Below are 13960 nucleotides of genomic sequence, written 5' to 3'. Positions count from 1 at the left end.
ATGTCTGTCCCATAGACATTATTAACAAGAAGCTCACCCAGAACTAATGGACCCTACTTTTAGGCACATGAGCACATGTGCCTGGTGTGTGCATATGCATTAATCTGGGTGGGAAAAACCTTCACCTATCACACTCCTCATGCCTTCCTGATACCTAACACAAAAGTTATTAGGGACACTCCAGATGAAGATACATTTATATCAGAAACCAATTATTAATCAGTCCAGAAATTACCTAATTAAAAACAATCATCCTTATTTCAGGCTTACAATTCTACTTAAGAATAACATGACAAGCGCACTCACCATAAGAGATTTGTAAAATTATATCTGAGGATGCCGCACATTGGAGGAATAAAAAAAGGTTCTAATCTAAATTTAATAAAGGTTTGACTTCATCATTTACCTTTTCATCAATGGTTTCTTCATCTCTGGTATGGCTTGCTTGATAAGCTAGGACTATATAAATTAGCTGGTAGGGGCATTTGGGACATGATCCCTGGAAACTTACAGTGTTTTTCTTATTTCTAAATCTTTTTATTATTGTGCACATCCTGTAACTCCTATAGAGTTTACACAGTTTTAAGAAAATCTAAGATAATACTTTTTTAAAATAATTGGATATATTTTCTGTGTAGTTTATAGGTGACACCATGTAATGATTATTGTGTGGTGTTTAATAAGTAGGTATCATTCCCTGAGAAGCCTTCTGGAAAGAAGCTAAGAGACCATTTCAGTCTTAATAGTAATAATGACAGAGAATAAGAGACAGAGTGAAAGAGAGAGATGGTCCTAGGATTCAGTTAGTCATTCATAAACTCCTTCTGAGATCCCTAAGGGGTAGATTTTATAACATGCGTGCACGTGTCCGTGTGTGTGCCAGCGCACGCATGTCATAAAATCAGGTGGCCACGTGCACATGCACGCCGGATTTTAAAATCTGCATGCGCTTGTGCGAGCGGCACATGCAAAGGGGGTGAATTTATGAAAAATCCATGCAGCGATGCAATCAGGCCTTCCCCAGTTCCCTCCCAGTCCACTCCAATTAAAGAGCGGACTGGGAGGGAACTACCCTAACCCCTTACCTAACCTTCCTTTCCCTAACCCTCTCCTCCTCACCTCCTAAAGCTAACCTACCTCACCTGTTTTTTTATGCGCACCAGCCGGATGCCAGCGCATGCTTCCCCAGAAAGGCCTCTGTCCTGCCCTTCCCTGCCCCTCCCCACTCTCCCCATTCCCTAGCCCATCCCTTTGAAGAGGCCCAGCACTTGTGCGCGTACCGGGGTTTACACACGTGGCCAGGCCCTTTTAAAAATTCATGCGCCACGTGCAAGGCCCGGCCACTTGCATAAACCCCGGATTTTATGTGCACTTGTCTTTCAAAATCTGGCCTTTAACATCCAGATTCTCCGCATCAAGATCTTCTGAATTAATTCCTTAATATTTAAAGACCTCATTCTAATTCAATGTCAATATATACATTGCCTACTTGAGTTTAATTAATGGTCTGATCCAACAAGAAGAACTTTATCTGGTGACTGATGATTGAGTGACCAATTTGACAAACACATATTTTCGGTCCAGTTCTCTGAAGAATTTAATTTATATTTTTATAGCTATGTATCTATATATAAGGTAGTAACCGCCACACCAGCAAGTTACCCTGATGCACTTTATTCATTTCCAATCCACTAGTCTTCAGGGATCCACAGTGTTTATCCCATGCCCCTTTGAATCTTTTACTGTTTTTTTAAGGGGCTTGGGATAAACACTGTGGTTCCCTACAGGCCACGGGATGGGAACGAAGTAAAGAGTGCATGGGGGTAACTTGCTGGTGTGGTGGTTACTACCCTTACCCAATAAGTCTTCCTACTGTTGATACAACTACATCAATGCTCTCTGCTTCAACGGCAGGGGGGAAAGGGAAAAGGGGAATTAGATTCAGACAGCAACCAACAATGACATTGAATTTTACGATCTGAGAAAACAAATAAGCATGAGGATAACTTGCTGATGCGGCTGTTACTACCCTTAACTAATAAGCCTGATAATTGTGATGCAACTCCAATATAGCTCTCTGCTTCAATGGCAAGAGGTAACAGGGACATGGACTCAAACAGCAACCAACAAGGTTTACCCCCTTTATCCCCCACCCTTAAAATCACACTGACTTACCTATATTCTTTTTTGTTTTACTACTTCCACACCATCCATATCAGGAGCAAATTTACATGGCAGGAAACCCCAGTGCATGCAAGAATGTATAAGTATTTATGCAAACGTTTCTTGGCCAGGTCCCAATATGCCCATGCACCACCCAGTCTATGCCCATGCTCTACCCCATTTCTCTAAACTTCTTACTTGTGCACACTGAGGGAGATATGCACATCCTCAGGCAGGCTTTAAAATCCTCTCGGTGACAGCCAGCCCAGCTTGTGTGTGTGTGTATCTCCTGGTTTTGGCATGCACGGAGCTTTTAAAGTTTTCCGGTTTAATTTTGCTCTTTTATGTTTTTCCTAACCATTTTCCTCATTTTTATCTTAATCACCCTTCTGAAAGTTAAATGCATTTACAGTAAATTTCTTTAGTGTCCTCCCTCCAGTAATTAAAAACAAATTGATCATGTTGTGATCACTATTGCCAAGTCAGATGGAGTAATGGCCTCCTTCTTCATGATCCATTATTAAAAACAAAAAAACCCAACAAAATAAATAAATTCAACAGTTTTTCATGGTTTCACATTCACTCCATAACTGGCAGTACAAACATACACCAGATGAGTGTTTATTCCTGATGGCATTTCAGATGGAATGCAGAGAGAGAGGTTTTTTCCTTTCATATTATTTTCTAATGATAATTTTTCTTAGGGCATTTTTAACTTCTTGATTTCTTAGACTATAAATCATGGGGTTTAGCATGGGGGTGAGTACTGTGTACAGGAGGGCAAACATTTTATCTTGCTCTGGTGATTGCATTGAGCTTGGCCTCATGTATACAAACAAAACTGTCCCATAAAATAGAAGAACAACTGTGAGGTGGGAGGAGCAGGTGGAGAAGGCCTTGCTTCTCCCATCAGAAGAGTGGATTTTCAGGATGGCTACAATGATAAAGATGTAGGATGACAGAGTTAGAAGAAATGGGATGAGAGACAAAAATGCTCCTTCAGAAAGTACAAGTATTTCAAAGTTATGAGCATCACTGCAAGATAACTTTAGCAGTGCATTGGGATCACAGAAGAAGTGGTTAATCTCATTGGAGCCACAATAGGAGAACTGAGATATGAACATTTCAATAGGAACTTCATCCAGAGATCCAGCTATCCATGAAGCAGCCATCAATAAGATACAGATTCTTTTACTCATCATGAGTGGGTATCGTAAGGGGTTGCAGATTGCCACATAGCGGTCATAGGCCATGGCAGTGAGAAGGAGGAATTCAGTACTTGTTAAACTTAGGAAACAGCAAAGTTGTGTCATACATAGAGAGAAGGAAATTAATATTTTTCCTTTAAAGAGACTTTGCAGCAATGTTGAGAGAGTGACTGAGGTGTTACAGATATCGATGAAGGACAGGTTGCTGAGGAAGAAGTACATGGGTTTGTGGAGATGATGGTCAGACCACATTAAGGTTAGAAACCCAAGGTTTCCCAGAATAGAGATAAAGAAGGCTGGTAAAACTATTACATAAATTAAGGTTTTCTCATGAGAATATTTATTAAAGCCCAGAATAATGAATCCTGTTGTCCCTGTCTTATTCTCTATCTCCATTGTTTCAGCGCCCATAATCTGTTAGGATATGAAGAAAGAGATTAAAACATTGCAATTCAATGAATATTGAAAACAATAATATAAAGGTAGCTCCAGTCATGCCTATTGCTATCAGTGTTGAAAAACACTCAGGGCCAGATTTTAATACCTCCATTCCCTCCAAGGCCACTCTGATATTGGGCAGCCTCGGCAGAACTTTCCTTCGGCTCCCCCCACCTTCCCCCCACCTTCCCCTCCCTTCCCCTATCTAACCCGTCCCTGAGCCCTACCTAAATCCCCCCCACCTTTATTATATAAGTTACGCCTGCCTCTGGCAGGTGTAACTTGCGTGTACCGGCCAGCTGCTGGCGCGCAATCCCCCGCTTTACTTCTGTGCTGAAGGCTTCGGTCCCGCCCCACCCCTTTTTTCAAGCCCCAGGACATACGCACATCCTGGGGCTTTACATGCACTGCTGGGCCTTTTGAAAATAGGCCTGGTGCATGTAGGCTTTTAAAATCTGCCCCTCAGTCATTTAATTCTTCTCAAAGTCATAAGTAGCAGCTGATACTAGTTATAAATCATTTATCATCCATTATCCTATCCGTTTTCACATCCTCCCTCTCACCAAGTCATCTATAGCAATATCAGAGGGATGAAATTATGGTGTAGATGAATGCACACTTCTGAAAATTACCATCTTGGGAAGGATGTGTGAGAGGTTAGGCAGTCACAGAAAAACTAATTAGCAGGTAAATGTACAGCAAGCAGAGTGGAGAGCTCTCACTTCTGATCTTCTGAGGGATGCTGGAGAATAAATAAATTCAAAAGAAATGAGGCATGCAAACATCACTTATGCATCCTACTGAGCTTCCCTTCAACCATGTCCTTTTCAATATTAAAAAAATGTGAATCTTTTTTTTTTCAGATAGGGAACATCTACCCATATCCTGACTAAATGTATGTTTGCCATGGATTTTCATACATGCTTTTTACTCAAGAATTTCCAGACAGTATTTTTACCCAGTGAAATAGCATTTTAAGGGGCCAATGCAATACAGTGAGCTCAGCCTATTTAACACGCATCTGATACGGACTGAATGAGATAGCGTTCATCACATGCAAATGCATGAGAATAAGGCTATTACTCATTCACTCTGCATGCAATAAAATAAATGTGCATCTCAGATGTATATTTATCACTCAGATATTAATGCCTGCCTGGAGCAGGTGTTAATAGCTGATCAATTTTAAAAGAAGTACAGAAAAGCAGAAAAACTGTTTTTCTGTACTTCTTCAGTAAAAAAAAACAACAAAAAAGTTACCTCTGCAGAATGCCGAGTTATGAAGACTGACACCGGTAAACTCGGTATCAGTTTTCATAACCATCCATCTGCCAGGAATGAAAATGGATGCCGAGTTTATCAGTGTCCGTATTCTTTACTGGAAGATGGCACATTATGAAAACCGATGCCGAGTTTACCGGTGTCGGTCTTCATAACCGGCAGCTGCCGCGGGGTCGCATTAGCAAGGAGGCACAAAAGTCACATAAGCGACCCTAGCGCCTCCTTCCTAGCATGACCACCTAATTTGGTTATTGCATGGAGCCCCATTGTGAGTGCTATGCATGCGTTAAGAAAGCAAGCGCTGAAAAGTCAGTGCCTGCTTTCCTCGAAAATTATTGCATCGGCCCCTAAGTAAGTAAACGGCTTCAAACGTACAGCTCTGTGAAGTAGTGTCTCTAAAATCCCTTCTTCAACAGTATTGAACTAGACCTGGTTCACGTTAACAGTTAGGTACGCAGGGAACACTGTGGGTGGATCTTCTGAAAGTAGGAATAAGAATCTAGGTCCAAAGGGGAACTGACAGGCCCCATGCTCAGGAGAAGTCTGTTCCTGACACATCTCTGTCCAGAAGATAATTAGTGAATGTGAATGTTCCAGAAAGTAAGCTGTTTATGTTAAACTATTGATGTTTGAAGTATAACATTTCATGGAAGAAGACCAAGAGTCCTGTGTGTCTCTCTCCTCTTGGAAGCTAAAGTTTGCTTGTGCTATCCCACATATGGTGTCAGTTTGGTGATTTCTGCACTGAGTGACTGCACAGGCAGAAACCCAAGAATCCAAAAGTTAAAAGAAACTAGAGAAGAGAATAAAAGTTTGTTGTGTGACTCCTGCCCAAAGAGGCAGTTTACTGCTAAATGTTTATATAGAGCACTGAGAAGAGTAAAAAAGTTAATTCCCCAAGGAGTGTAAGGAAGTCATCTTAGGAGTAACAGATATAATCTGCCTCGAGAAGGAGAACTGGAACTTGGAACTTCTGTTGAACTCATAAAAAATAAAGAGTGGGGACACTGGCCAAAGAGCACAGTGGATAGTGGTGAATAATGAGGCACATTTAAGGGTATCCCTAGTGGGAAGGGAATGCAGAAAGCTGGTAACCTTTACCCTGAGTTTACTGGGCAAAATATTTGAAGAATTCCATAGAAAATATATAAAACTGAAGGTTATGTCAGATTCCGAAGGGCTGACTTTGTTTTGGTCTCACAATGAGAGAGATAAGTCACATCTCTGGAAGGAATTCATGCTGGGTAAAGATGCTCGACCTGACAGGTCCGAGCTGAGAAGGAGGGTATGAGAAGGAGTGTCCTTAAAATCTCTCCTTAAAGAATACTGGTCAAGGCATCTGGCCTGGTCCGCCTTAAATATTAGGCATGCAGGTAGCACTGTGGGTGAAGTTCCCTGCTTGCAGGAATAAGAGTCTGGGCCTAGAAGGGAACAGACATTTCCCACATCTCCGGGAGAAGGCAGCTACTGACACATCTCTGTCCAGAATGTAAAGGCTGAATGTGGATGTTGATGAAAATAAACTGTTTATGTTGATCTACTGCCCTGTGAATAATAAAGTTTCACATAAGAAGACCAGAGTCCAGAGTGTATCTGTCCTCTGGGAAGTTACAGAGCACTTGTGCTATCCTTCATACTCCATAAGAAGTGCTATTTGGATATGACTAGAAACTTTGTCATTATTCTAGCATTGTTCCCTGTCGCAGCCCTGGAGGTCTATGCAGACTCAGGGTAAATCTACTGGAATTTTCTGCTTTCACTGGGTGTACTCAGGGGTTTTCTCTAACACAAGATATTAGCTCAGTAGGAGGCTTATCTAGATATCTATGCAACACACATGGATTAGTTCCATGATCCCAGATGTGTACCACTGCTGAAGCACCCAAACGTCCCATATCCTGATGATTTTTCACACATGATAGAGACTTTTTTGTTAAGACACCACAGCTGGGAACTGGAAGCAAAAATAAATTTGTCATCACTAGATCACTCTGGTAGATGTTTCCAGGAAGCCTCCAAACTTAGGCTTATTCCTCACTCTAATCAGTCAAACCAACATCCCTCATGAGATCCTCATTCCTTTTGGCTGGCACATAATCCGCTCTGCCACGGAGAAGGGACCACAGAACCTGGGTCGTAGCTTGCGCAAGTGTCCTGGGAAGTGCAGGTTTTTGGTACTCAGCCACACCTTAGTACCCGGTACCAATTCTGGTGCGGGCCGTCAATGGCGATTTACCATTTTACGTGTTCTCTGTGCTGCCGCGGAGAGTCGTTGCTGAAGAGTCTTCCAGAGCCGATGGAGCTGTGAAGCCCCTGACTGGGCTGCTGGTGAGGGAACCTCCAAGGGCAGTGGTATCGGAGGTTGGAGATGTCGTCTGAAGACGACCTGAAACGGTGTCTGCCCCGTAACTGAATGCTGGTGGTTGTTGTAGGCAAACTCGGCCCACGGTAATAGGGAAACCCAATTGTCTCTTCTCTCGGAGATGAAGCTACGAAGAAATAATTTGAGGGAGCGGTTCATACGCTCTGTTTGTCCATTAGTCTGGGGATGAAATGCTGTGGACAAATTTAGCTGTATGCCAAATTTTTTGCAGATAGCCCGCCAATAGCGGGCAGTGAACTGTGAACCTCGGTCACACGTCGGAGTGATGCGGACGTCACGTGATTCCCCACGCGTCCGCTCCCGGACCCTCACGGAACTTTTGGCCAGCTTGGGGAGTTTTGGTAAGTCTTGGGGGGGGGGGATTAAGGAGGGTGAGGGGTTTAAATTTTTATTTAGATCAACAATCGCGATTTCCAACATATTCAACATAGCTATGAATAAGTTGGAAATCCGATCGTTTACGCCTCATCACTTTTTTAAGTTAAAAAAAATAATAAGTTGTGTTTTCCATTTAAGTTCAAAACGAATGCACACCCCTATGGTGCACCCACTGCACCCGGCGAAGCAATGCCAGCGGGGGCAACAGTCACCCTCTGTCTCCCTTCTGACAGCTCTTCCTCCTCCTCGATATCAGTGGAATGTCTCCCCTGCCGCAGAATTCTGGAGGTTGAGGCTAAAACAGCACTAACTGACAATTCTACCGAAGATTCCTCAGGTATTACATCTTCCGTTTCTGATGAGAATCCCATCCAAGAAGATTCTTCTTCTGAATCAGAAGCTAACAGTGCCAGCGCTACCTTCTCACCGCTAAGTTTTACTGCAGACTTCTGTCCCCTGGCTGCTCTTGGGTGTGTAACTTTTGTCTGGCTAGACTCTGCCTCATCTTCACTCTCCTCCAAAACTACAGGGCCAGAAACACGTGGTGGCGATTGCAAAGTTTCATGGTCTGATTTATTTTTTTTTTTGCCATGGAACCGCCATCCCCTACAAAGACGTTTGATTGCGACAGTTGCCTTTTTAGCTGTACTGGTGGTGTTGCGCTGGTGTCTTTTGCGGTGCCTCCGCTGCCATTCCCACTAAGTCGCGTGCATCTCTCTTTCCCTGACATTATGGATTTAATGTCAATGAGTACTAGTGGTAACACTGCCCACTGTCCCACAATAATAATGTTCGGTCTGTTTAAAATAACAAAATGAACAGACCCACTCAAGATGAATGCTCAGTCTCTTTAAAATAACAAAATTTAACAGACCCACTCAAGAAGAATGCTCAGTCTGTTTAAAATAAGAAAATGAACGGACCAACTCTGAAGGAAAATGCTCAGTCTGTTTAAAATAAGAAAATTAACAGACCCACTCAAGAAGAATGCTCAGTCTGTTTAAAATAACAAAATGAACGGACCCACTCAAGGACAATGCTTTTAAGTCTGTTTAAAAATAGCAAATTGAACAGACTCGCTGAAGGCCAATCTTCACTCTGTTTATGCCCACTGCCTGCCTGGCAATGCACGGAATGTGTCTGTCTGTGTGTGTGCAGTGAGTGCACATAGAACCAGCTTCCTTTTAAGTAGATATGAGGCAGAGTACTGCCAGTGCCACCCCTGGCACTGCCCACCCAGCACTGAACCACTCAAGGACAATGCTTTTAAGTCTGTTTAGAAATAGCAAATTGAACAGACTCGCTGAAGGCAAATGTTCACTCTGTTTATGCCCACTGCCTGCCTGGCAATGCACGGAATTTGTGTGTGTGTGTGCAGTGAGTCCACACAGGACTAGCTTCCTTTTAAGTAGATATGAGGCAGAGTACTGCCAGCCCTGCCTGGCACTGCCCAGGATAAAATGAACAGACTCACTCAATAACAATGTTCTTTTTTTTTTTTTCCCCTAACAAAGAATCTGTTCTGTGTTGTCTATCAAATGTGGTTCTGTTCTGTGTTGTGTCTATCAAATCTGGTTCTGCTTTCTTGTCTGCCTCAGCCTGCCTGAGCCTGCACCCAGCCCGATCCCGAGCCCACCTCCCCACACAATCACTGAAAATGTCCGTGATTCCTCGTGCTGCTGCTGCTTTTATAGTGCTGGCTCGTCAGGAAATCCTCAGAGAAGCACTGAATGACAGCGCGATTCGCTGCATTCAGTGCTTCTCTGAAAACGTGAACGCAGATTCGCTGCGTTCCGGTATCCATGCCGACCTGTCCCACCCTTTCCTGTGAGTCACTGCGACTCACAGGACAGGGTCAGACAGGTTGGCATGGTTACCGCAGGTGCGCCGCCATTTTCAGGTAATCCGGGGCTCCGAGCTCGCAGCTAATGGCGGCCAGAAAGCGCGCGCATGGCGGTTCGCCGTATCCAACATAGCTATGTTGAATATGTTGGAAATCCGCTCGTATACGCCCCATCAGTTTTTTAAGTTAAAAAAAAAAATAAGTAGCGTTTTACATATGCGGTCAATACGAATGCACACCCCTACCTGGTAGTGATGGTGTTTCCGGTGCCCCTGGACTCAGAGTTGTTTCAGTGACCATAAGGGGAGTATTTTGCTCTACTTCCTCCCCTAAGGCAGTCTGTCTCACGGGGGTTGTTAAAGGGGATCCAATCCACTCTGAAACAGACCTCTGCTTAGGATCAATATCTGTCATGCTCAAAGATGGCCTTAATGTGGCCTTTCTCTTTCTATGAGGCATAATATCTAAGGCGATAACTTCTTAGCAAGGGGCTCCTGTCTCAGTGGTTCATGAATATTTTTTATTCTACATTTGATACTTCAAAGCAGATTACATTCAAGTTCTGCAGGTATTTCCCTGTCCCCACAGGGTTTATAATCTAAGTTTGTACCAGCGGCATTGAGTCTAAAATGACTTGTCCAAGGAGCAGCAGCAGAATTTGAACTCTTTCTTCCCTGATTTACAGTCACTAGGCTGCTCCTTCACTCAGAGCCAAGATTTTGGAACCCTCAGCTCAGCGCGTAGATGTCAGAAAAGGAACTAGGGTGCTAAGAATTACTGGAAAGGAACAGCCCCTAAAACTGAGACTATCACAATGTTTCTCTATCAATCCATGGCTGCGCATTCCTCAGAGCACGATCTCAAGTTTATGTTCCCAGACAGCAAGTTAATCCTCTTCCCAACCTCAGAAAACATGAAGACTAGCCATACAGACAGAAGAGACAAGAACAACTGAGAAGAGCTGTCCCTGGAAGCTCAGTTCAGTCTGAGAGAGGTAAAGTGCCGATGACAGAATCTGTGGATGAATGAGGGCTGAAAAACGATGCCTTTCTCAGGAGCTTGTGGCTAAGGATTCAGAATGAGCTGTTAGCTTGCCAATAGCCTTTTCCCCAACAGCAAATCCCTCCAGGTAATAAACTGTCTCAGGATGCTTTGGGTCAAGGACCAGTACAAAGGGGAGAAGGGTCGAACAGAGCAGATCCAATTAGGACGTTCAAAATATATAAACAGCAGCTTACAATAACTCATCATGGTAAAGGACTTAAACTCACCAGAACAATCTAAGCCAAACAATGTCACAAAACGACACAGGGAGGCAGCTTAATAAAGAAGCATAAAAATGCACTGAGGAGACAGAGCAATGGTACAACTGTACCATGGATATTGTGCTGTTCTGATCACCCCATCTGAAAAAAGGCATAGGAGCACTAGAAACGGTACAGAGGAAGGCAGTAAATATGATAAAGGGGACAGAATGGCCTCCGGTGTAGAAAGACTGAACAGGTTAGGGCTCTTCAGCTTGGAAAAGAGATGACTGAGAGGGGATATGACAGAAGGTTAGAAAATCAGGAGTGGGGTGCAAAGGGTAGGTAAAGGACGGTTATTTACCCTTTCAAATAATATTAAAAGAAGGGAAAGATCATGAAACTGTCAGCAGATGTAAAGGAAATCATAGAAAGTATTGATTCACTCAGTACACAATCTGATCCAGAGGAGGTGGTCAAGGCAGCGAGCATAGAGGGGTTGCAAAGAGGTTTGGGCACATTCTATAAACAATGATTAGTCAGGTGGACTTGGTAAAAGTCACTGCTAGCCCTGAAAGGGAGTAACAAGAAACAGAGCTAATTTTTAGGATCTGCTGGGTATTAGTGTCTGATTTGGCCCCCATCAGAGACAGGATGCTGGGTAGGGATGTGCAGAGGGGCTGCATATGTTTCATTCAGTATTCATATTCGTCGGGGGGCAGATACATTGCATTCGGCAAAGGGGACCCCCCATCCGTTCATGCATTCCATTCTTATTCGTTCCGGCTAAAATTAAATTAACTATAACCCCCCACCCTCCTGACCCCCCCCCCCCCCCAAGACTTGCCAAAACTCCCTGGTGGTCCAGCGGGGGTCCGTGAGCCATCTCCTGCACTCATGCCGTCGGCTGCCGGTATTCAAAATAGCGCTGCTAGCCTTTGCCCTTACTATGTCACAGGGGCTACCGGTGCTATTGGTCAGCCCCTGTCACATGTTAGGAGCACAAGATGGCGCCGGCCGTCCATTGCTCCTACCATGTGACAGGGACCAACCAATGGCACCGGTAGCCCCTGTGACATAGTAAGGGCAAAGGCTATTGGCGCTATTTTGAATACCGGCAGCCGACGGCATAAGTGCAGGAGATGGCTCACGGACCCCCGCTGGTCCACCAGGGAGTTTTGGCAAGTCTTGGGGGAGGGGGGGGTCAGGATGGTGGGGGTTTTGTTTAAATTCGCTCCTTTAGGCGGCCAAATAATTCAGTGAAGATTCATTGTATTCGTGGGAAATCGCGATATGTTTCGCGACGCAACAAATACAACAAATAGAGCCCTATACATTGTGGATTGCCAATACATTGCAAACAAATGCACACCCCTAATGCTGGGCTAAGGGGATGTTGCAGTGACCCAGCTTGGCATATCTTGTGTTCTTATGCTTTTAAGTTAAAAAAATGAATGACCAGTTGTATTACACACTAATTTTCTATCATTGTGGGTATGGGAATTCCATATTTAAACCAAAACTAGTTCCATCCATGCCATGTTTTTTTTTTCTTTACCTCTAAACCCTCTTTCGACCACCTCTATATTCAGTATCTGTCAAATCATTCTCACTTATATTAAGGTGTAACTGTACCTGCTCCATGTTCCTCCTGCTCCTGCTTCCTCTTATTGACCTTTTCCAACCGTTATCATTCTAAGGGTCTGATTTACTAAGCTCCTTTCCTCCTAAACACAGGATAGAAATAAAAGGCTATTATTGGCAGGTGCCGATATTCTTGTTTTCTCAGATCCCTATGCAGGCAAAACTCTGAAATGGAGATAAATCCTGAATACAACAGAGAGCATCCAAGACCCATGCAGATATCACAAGGATACACAGAAAACATAAAAACAGCACAGAGAGCTGCAAAGTAGATACAGGAAATGTAATTGTTTAATTATAAATTGTAAGCTCTATAAAATGGTAATTTTATGTCATTTCAATGGATAAAACAGTGCTTTACCAATGGAAATGACCTACTATAAAATTATTGTTCTGTACCTGAGATGAGTTAGTGAGGAAATGATCTACATACAATAAATGATCCTTCCTTCTGCCTTAGTCATTCCAAAAAATAACAGCACAAGCAGCTTCACCATAACAGCTCTTACAACCTGTGTCTGAAGAATCATCAGACTGGGGAGTATTAGCCCAGGGTTTTCTGCAAACCCAAAGTCCTGATTCCATCACTTCCTTTCTTATCCAGCGGTTTCTGCATCTGTAGCATGAAGAGCCTGATGAGTCCGGAGTATTTACAGGCTTTAATAGAGCCATTTGGGATTTGATCCCTGGATACATCACAGAACATGTTTTTGTTTTCTGAATCTTGACTAAGATAATTGAGCTAACTCCTATACAGTTAATTGTTATTTGATTCATCCATGAAATGTTCTGATGTATGCTCTGTACGCTTCATATCTGATACTGTGCAAGATTTATTGAGTGGCTACTAAGACAGAATCAACACCCGAGATGCCTTTAAGAAAAATGGAACATTTTCAAGCAACTGCTGAGCAGCCAACACAACTAGTTGTAGGAGGTCAAAGTGGCAGAAAAAGCAGAATGCAAATTACATACATAAATTCAATTAAAAATGAAATAAATGGAAATATTCAGTCAGCCAGTGAGCTGAGGGGTTATTCAGAGAAAAGGGATGGGCAGAGGCAAAATGTTAATTTCATTTCATTGGACACCAGAATATATTGTATTTGTTTCCCATTAAAATCAAAGGGGGAAGCAATGCAGCCTATTTTGAGCATTACAATTTTGGTTTTCTAATCAGTTTATAATGAGATTTGTGTGTAGATGACAGCAGAAGGGGCAGAATACTCCAAGGCACCTGGACTGTGGCAAAGTGACATCAAAAGTGGCCTGAATAGCCTAATGCACTGTAAAAGGCAAAATTGTAGCAGCAGTGGCAGGAGGTATTCAAGCAACATCAGAGGGGCAAAGCAGCAGCAAGATGTCAAGAATACCCCAA

The 13960-nt window shown here is 43.2% G+C and overlaps 1 protein-coding gene across 1 annotated transcript; it reads right to left on the bottom strand.

The window, feature by feature from the left end:
- Positions 1 to 2840: 2840 nt before the first annotated feature.
- On the bottom strand, positions 2841 to 3416 carry LOC115081500 (olfactory receptor 1019-like). Its single transcript, XM_029585954.1, has one exon. The coding sequence runs from the start codon at positions 3414 to 3416 to the stop codon at positions 2841 to 2843; it is 576 nt and encodes a 191-aa protein (XP_029441814.1).
- Positions 3417 to 13960: the final 10544 nt, after the last annotated feature.

Source organism: Rhinatrema bivittatum, unplaced genomic scaffold (assembly GCF_901001135.1).
Source record: "Rhinatrema bivittatum unplaced genomic scaffold, aRhiBiv1.1, whole genome shotgun sequence".
Classification (NCBI taxonomy): Eukaryota; Metazoa; Chordata; class Amphibia; order Gymnophiona; family Rhinatrematidae; genus Rhinatrema; species Rhinatrema bivittatum.
This window is presented reverse-complemented; position numbering and strand designations above follow the sequence as displayed.

Coding starts and splice junctions, on each gene's coding strand:
- LOC115081500 (XM_029585954.1), bottom strand. CDS start 3,416: ATGGCCTATGACCGCTATGTGGCAATCTGCAACCCCTTACGATACCCA.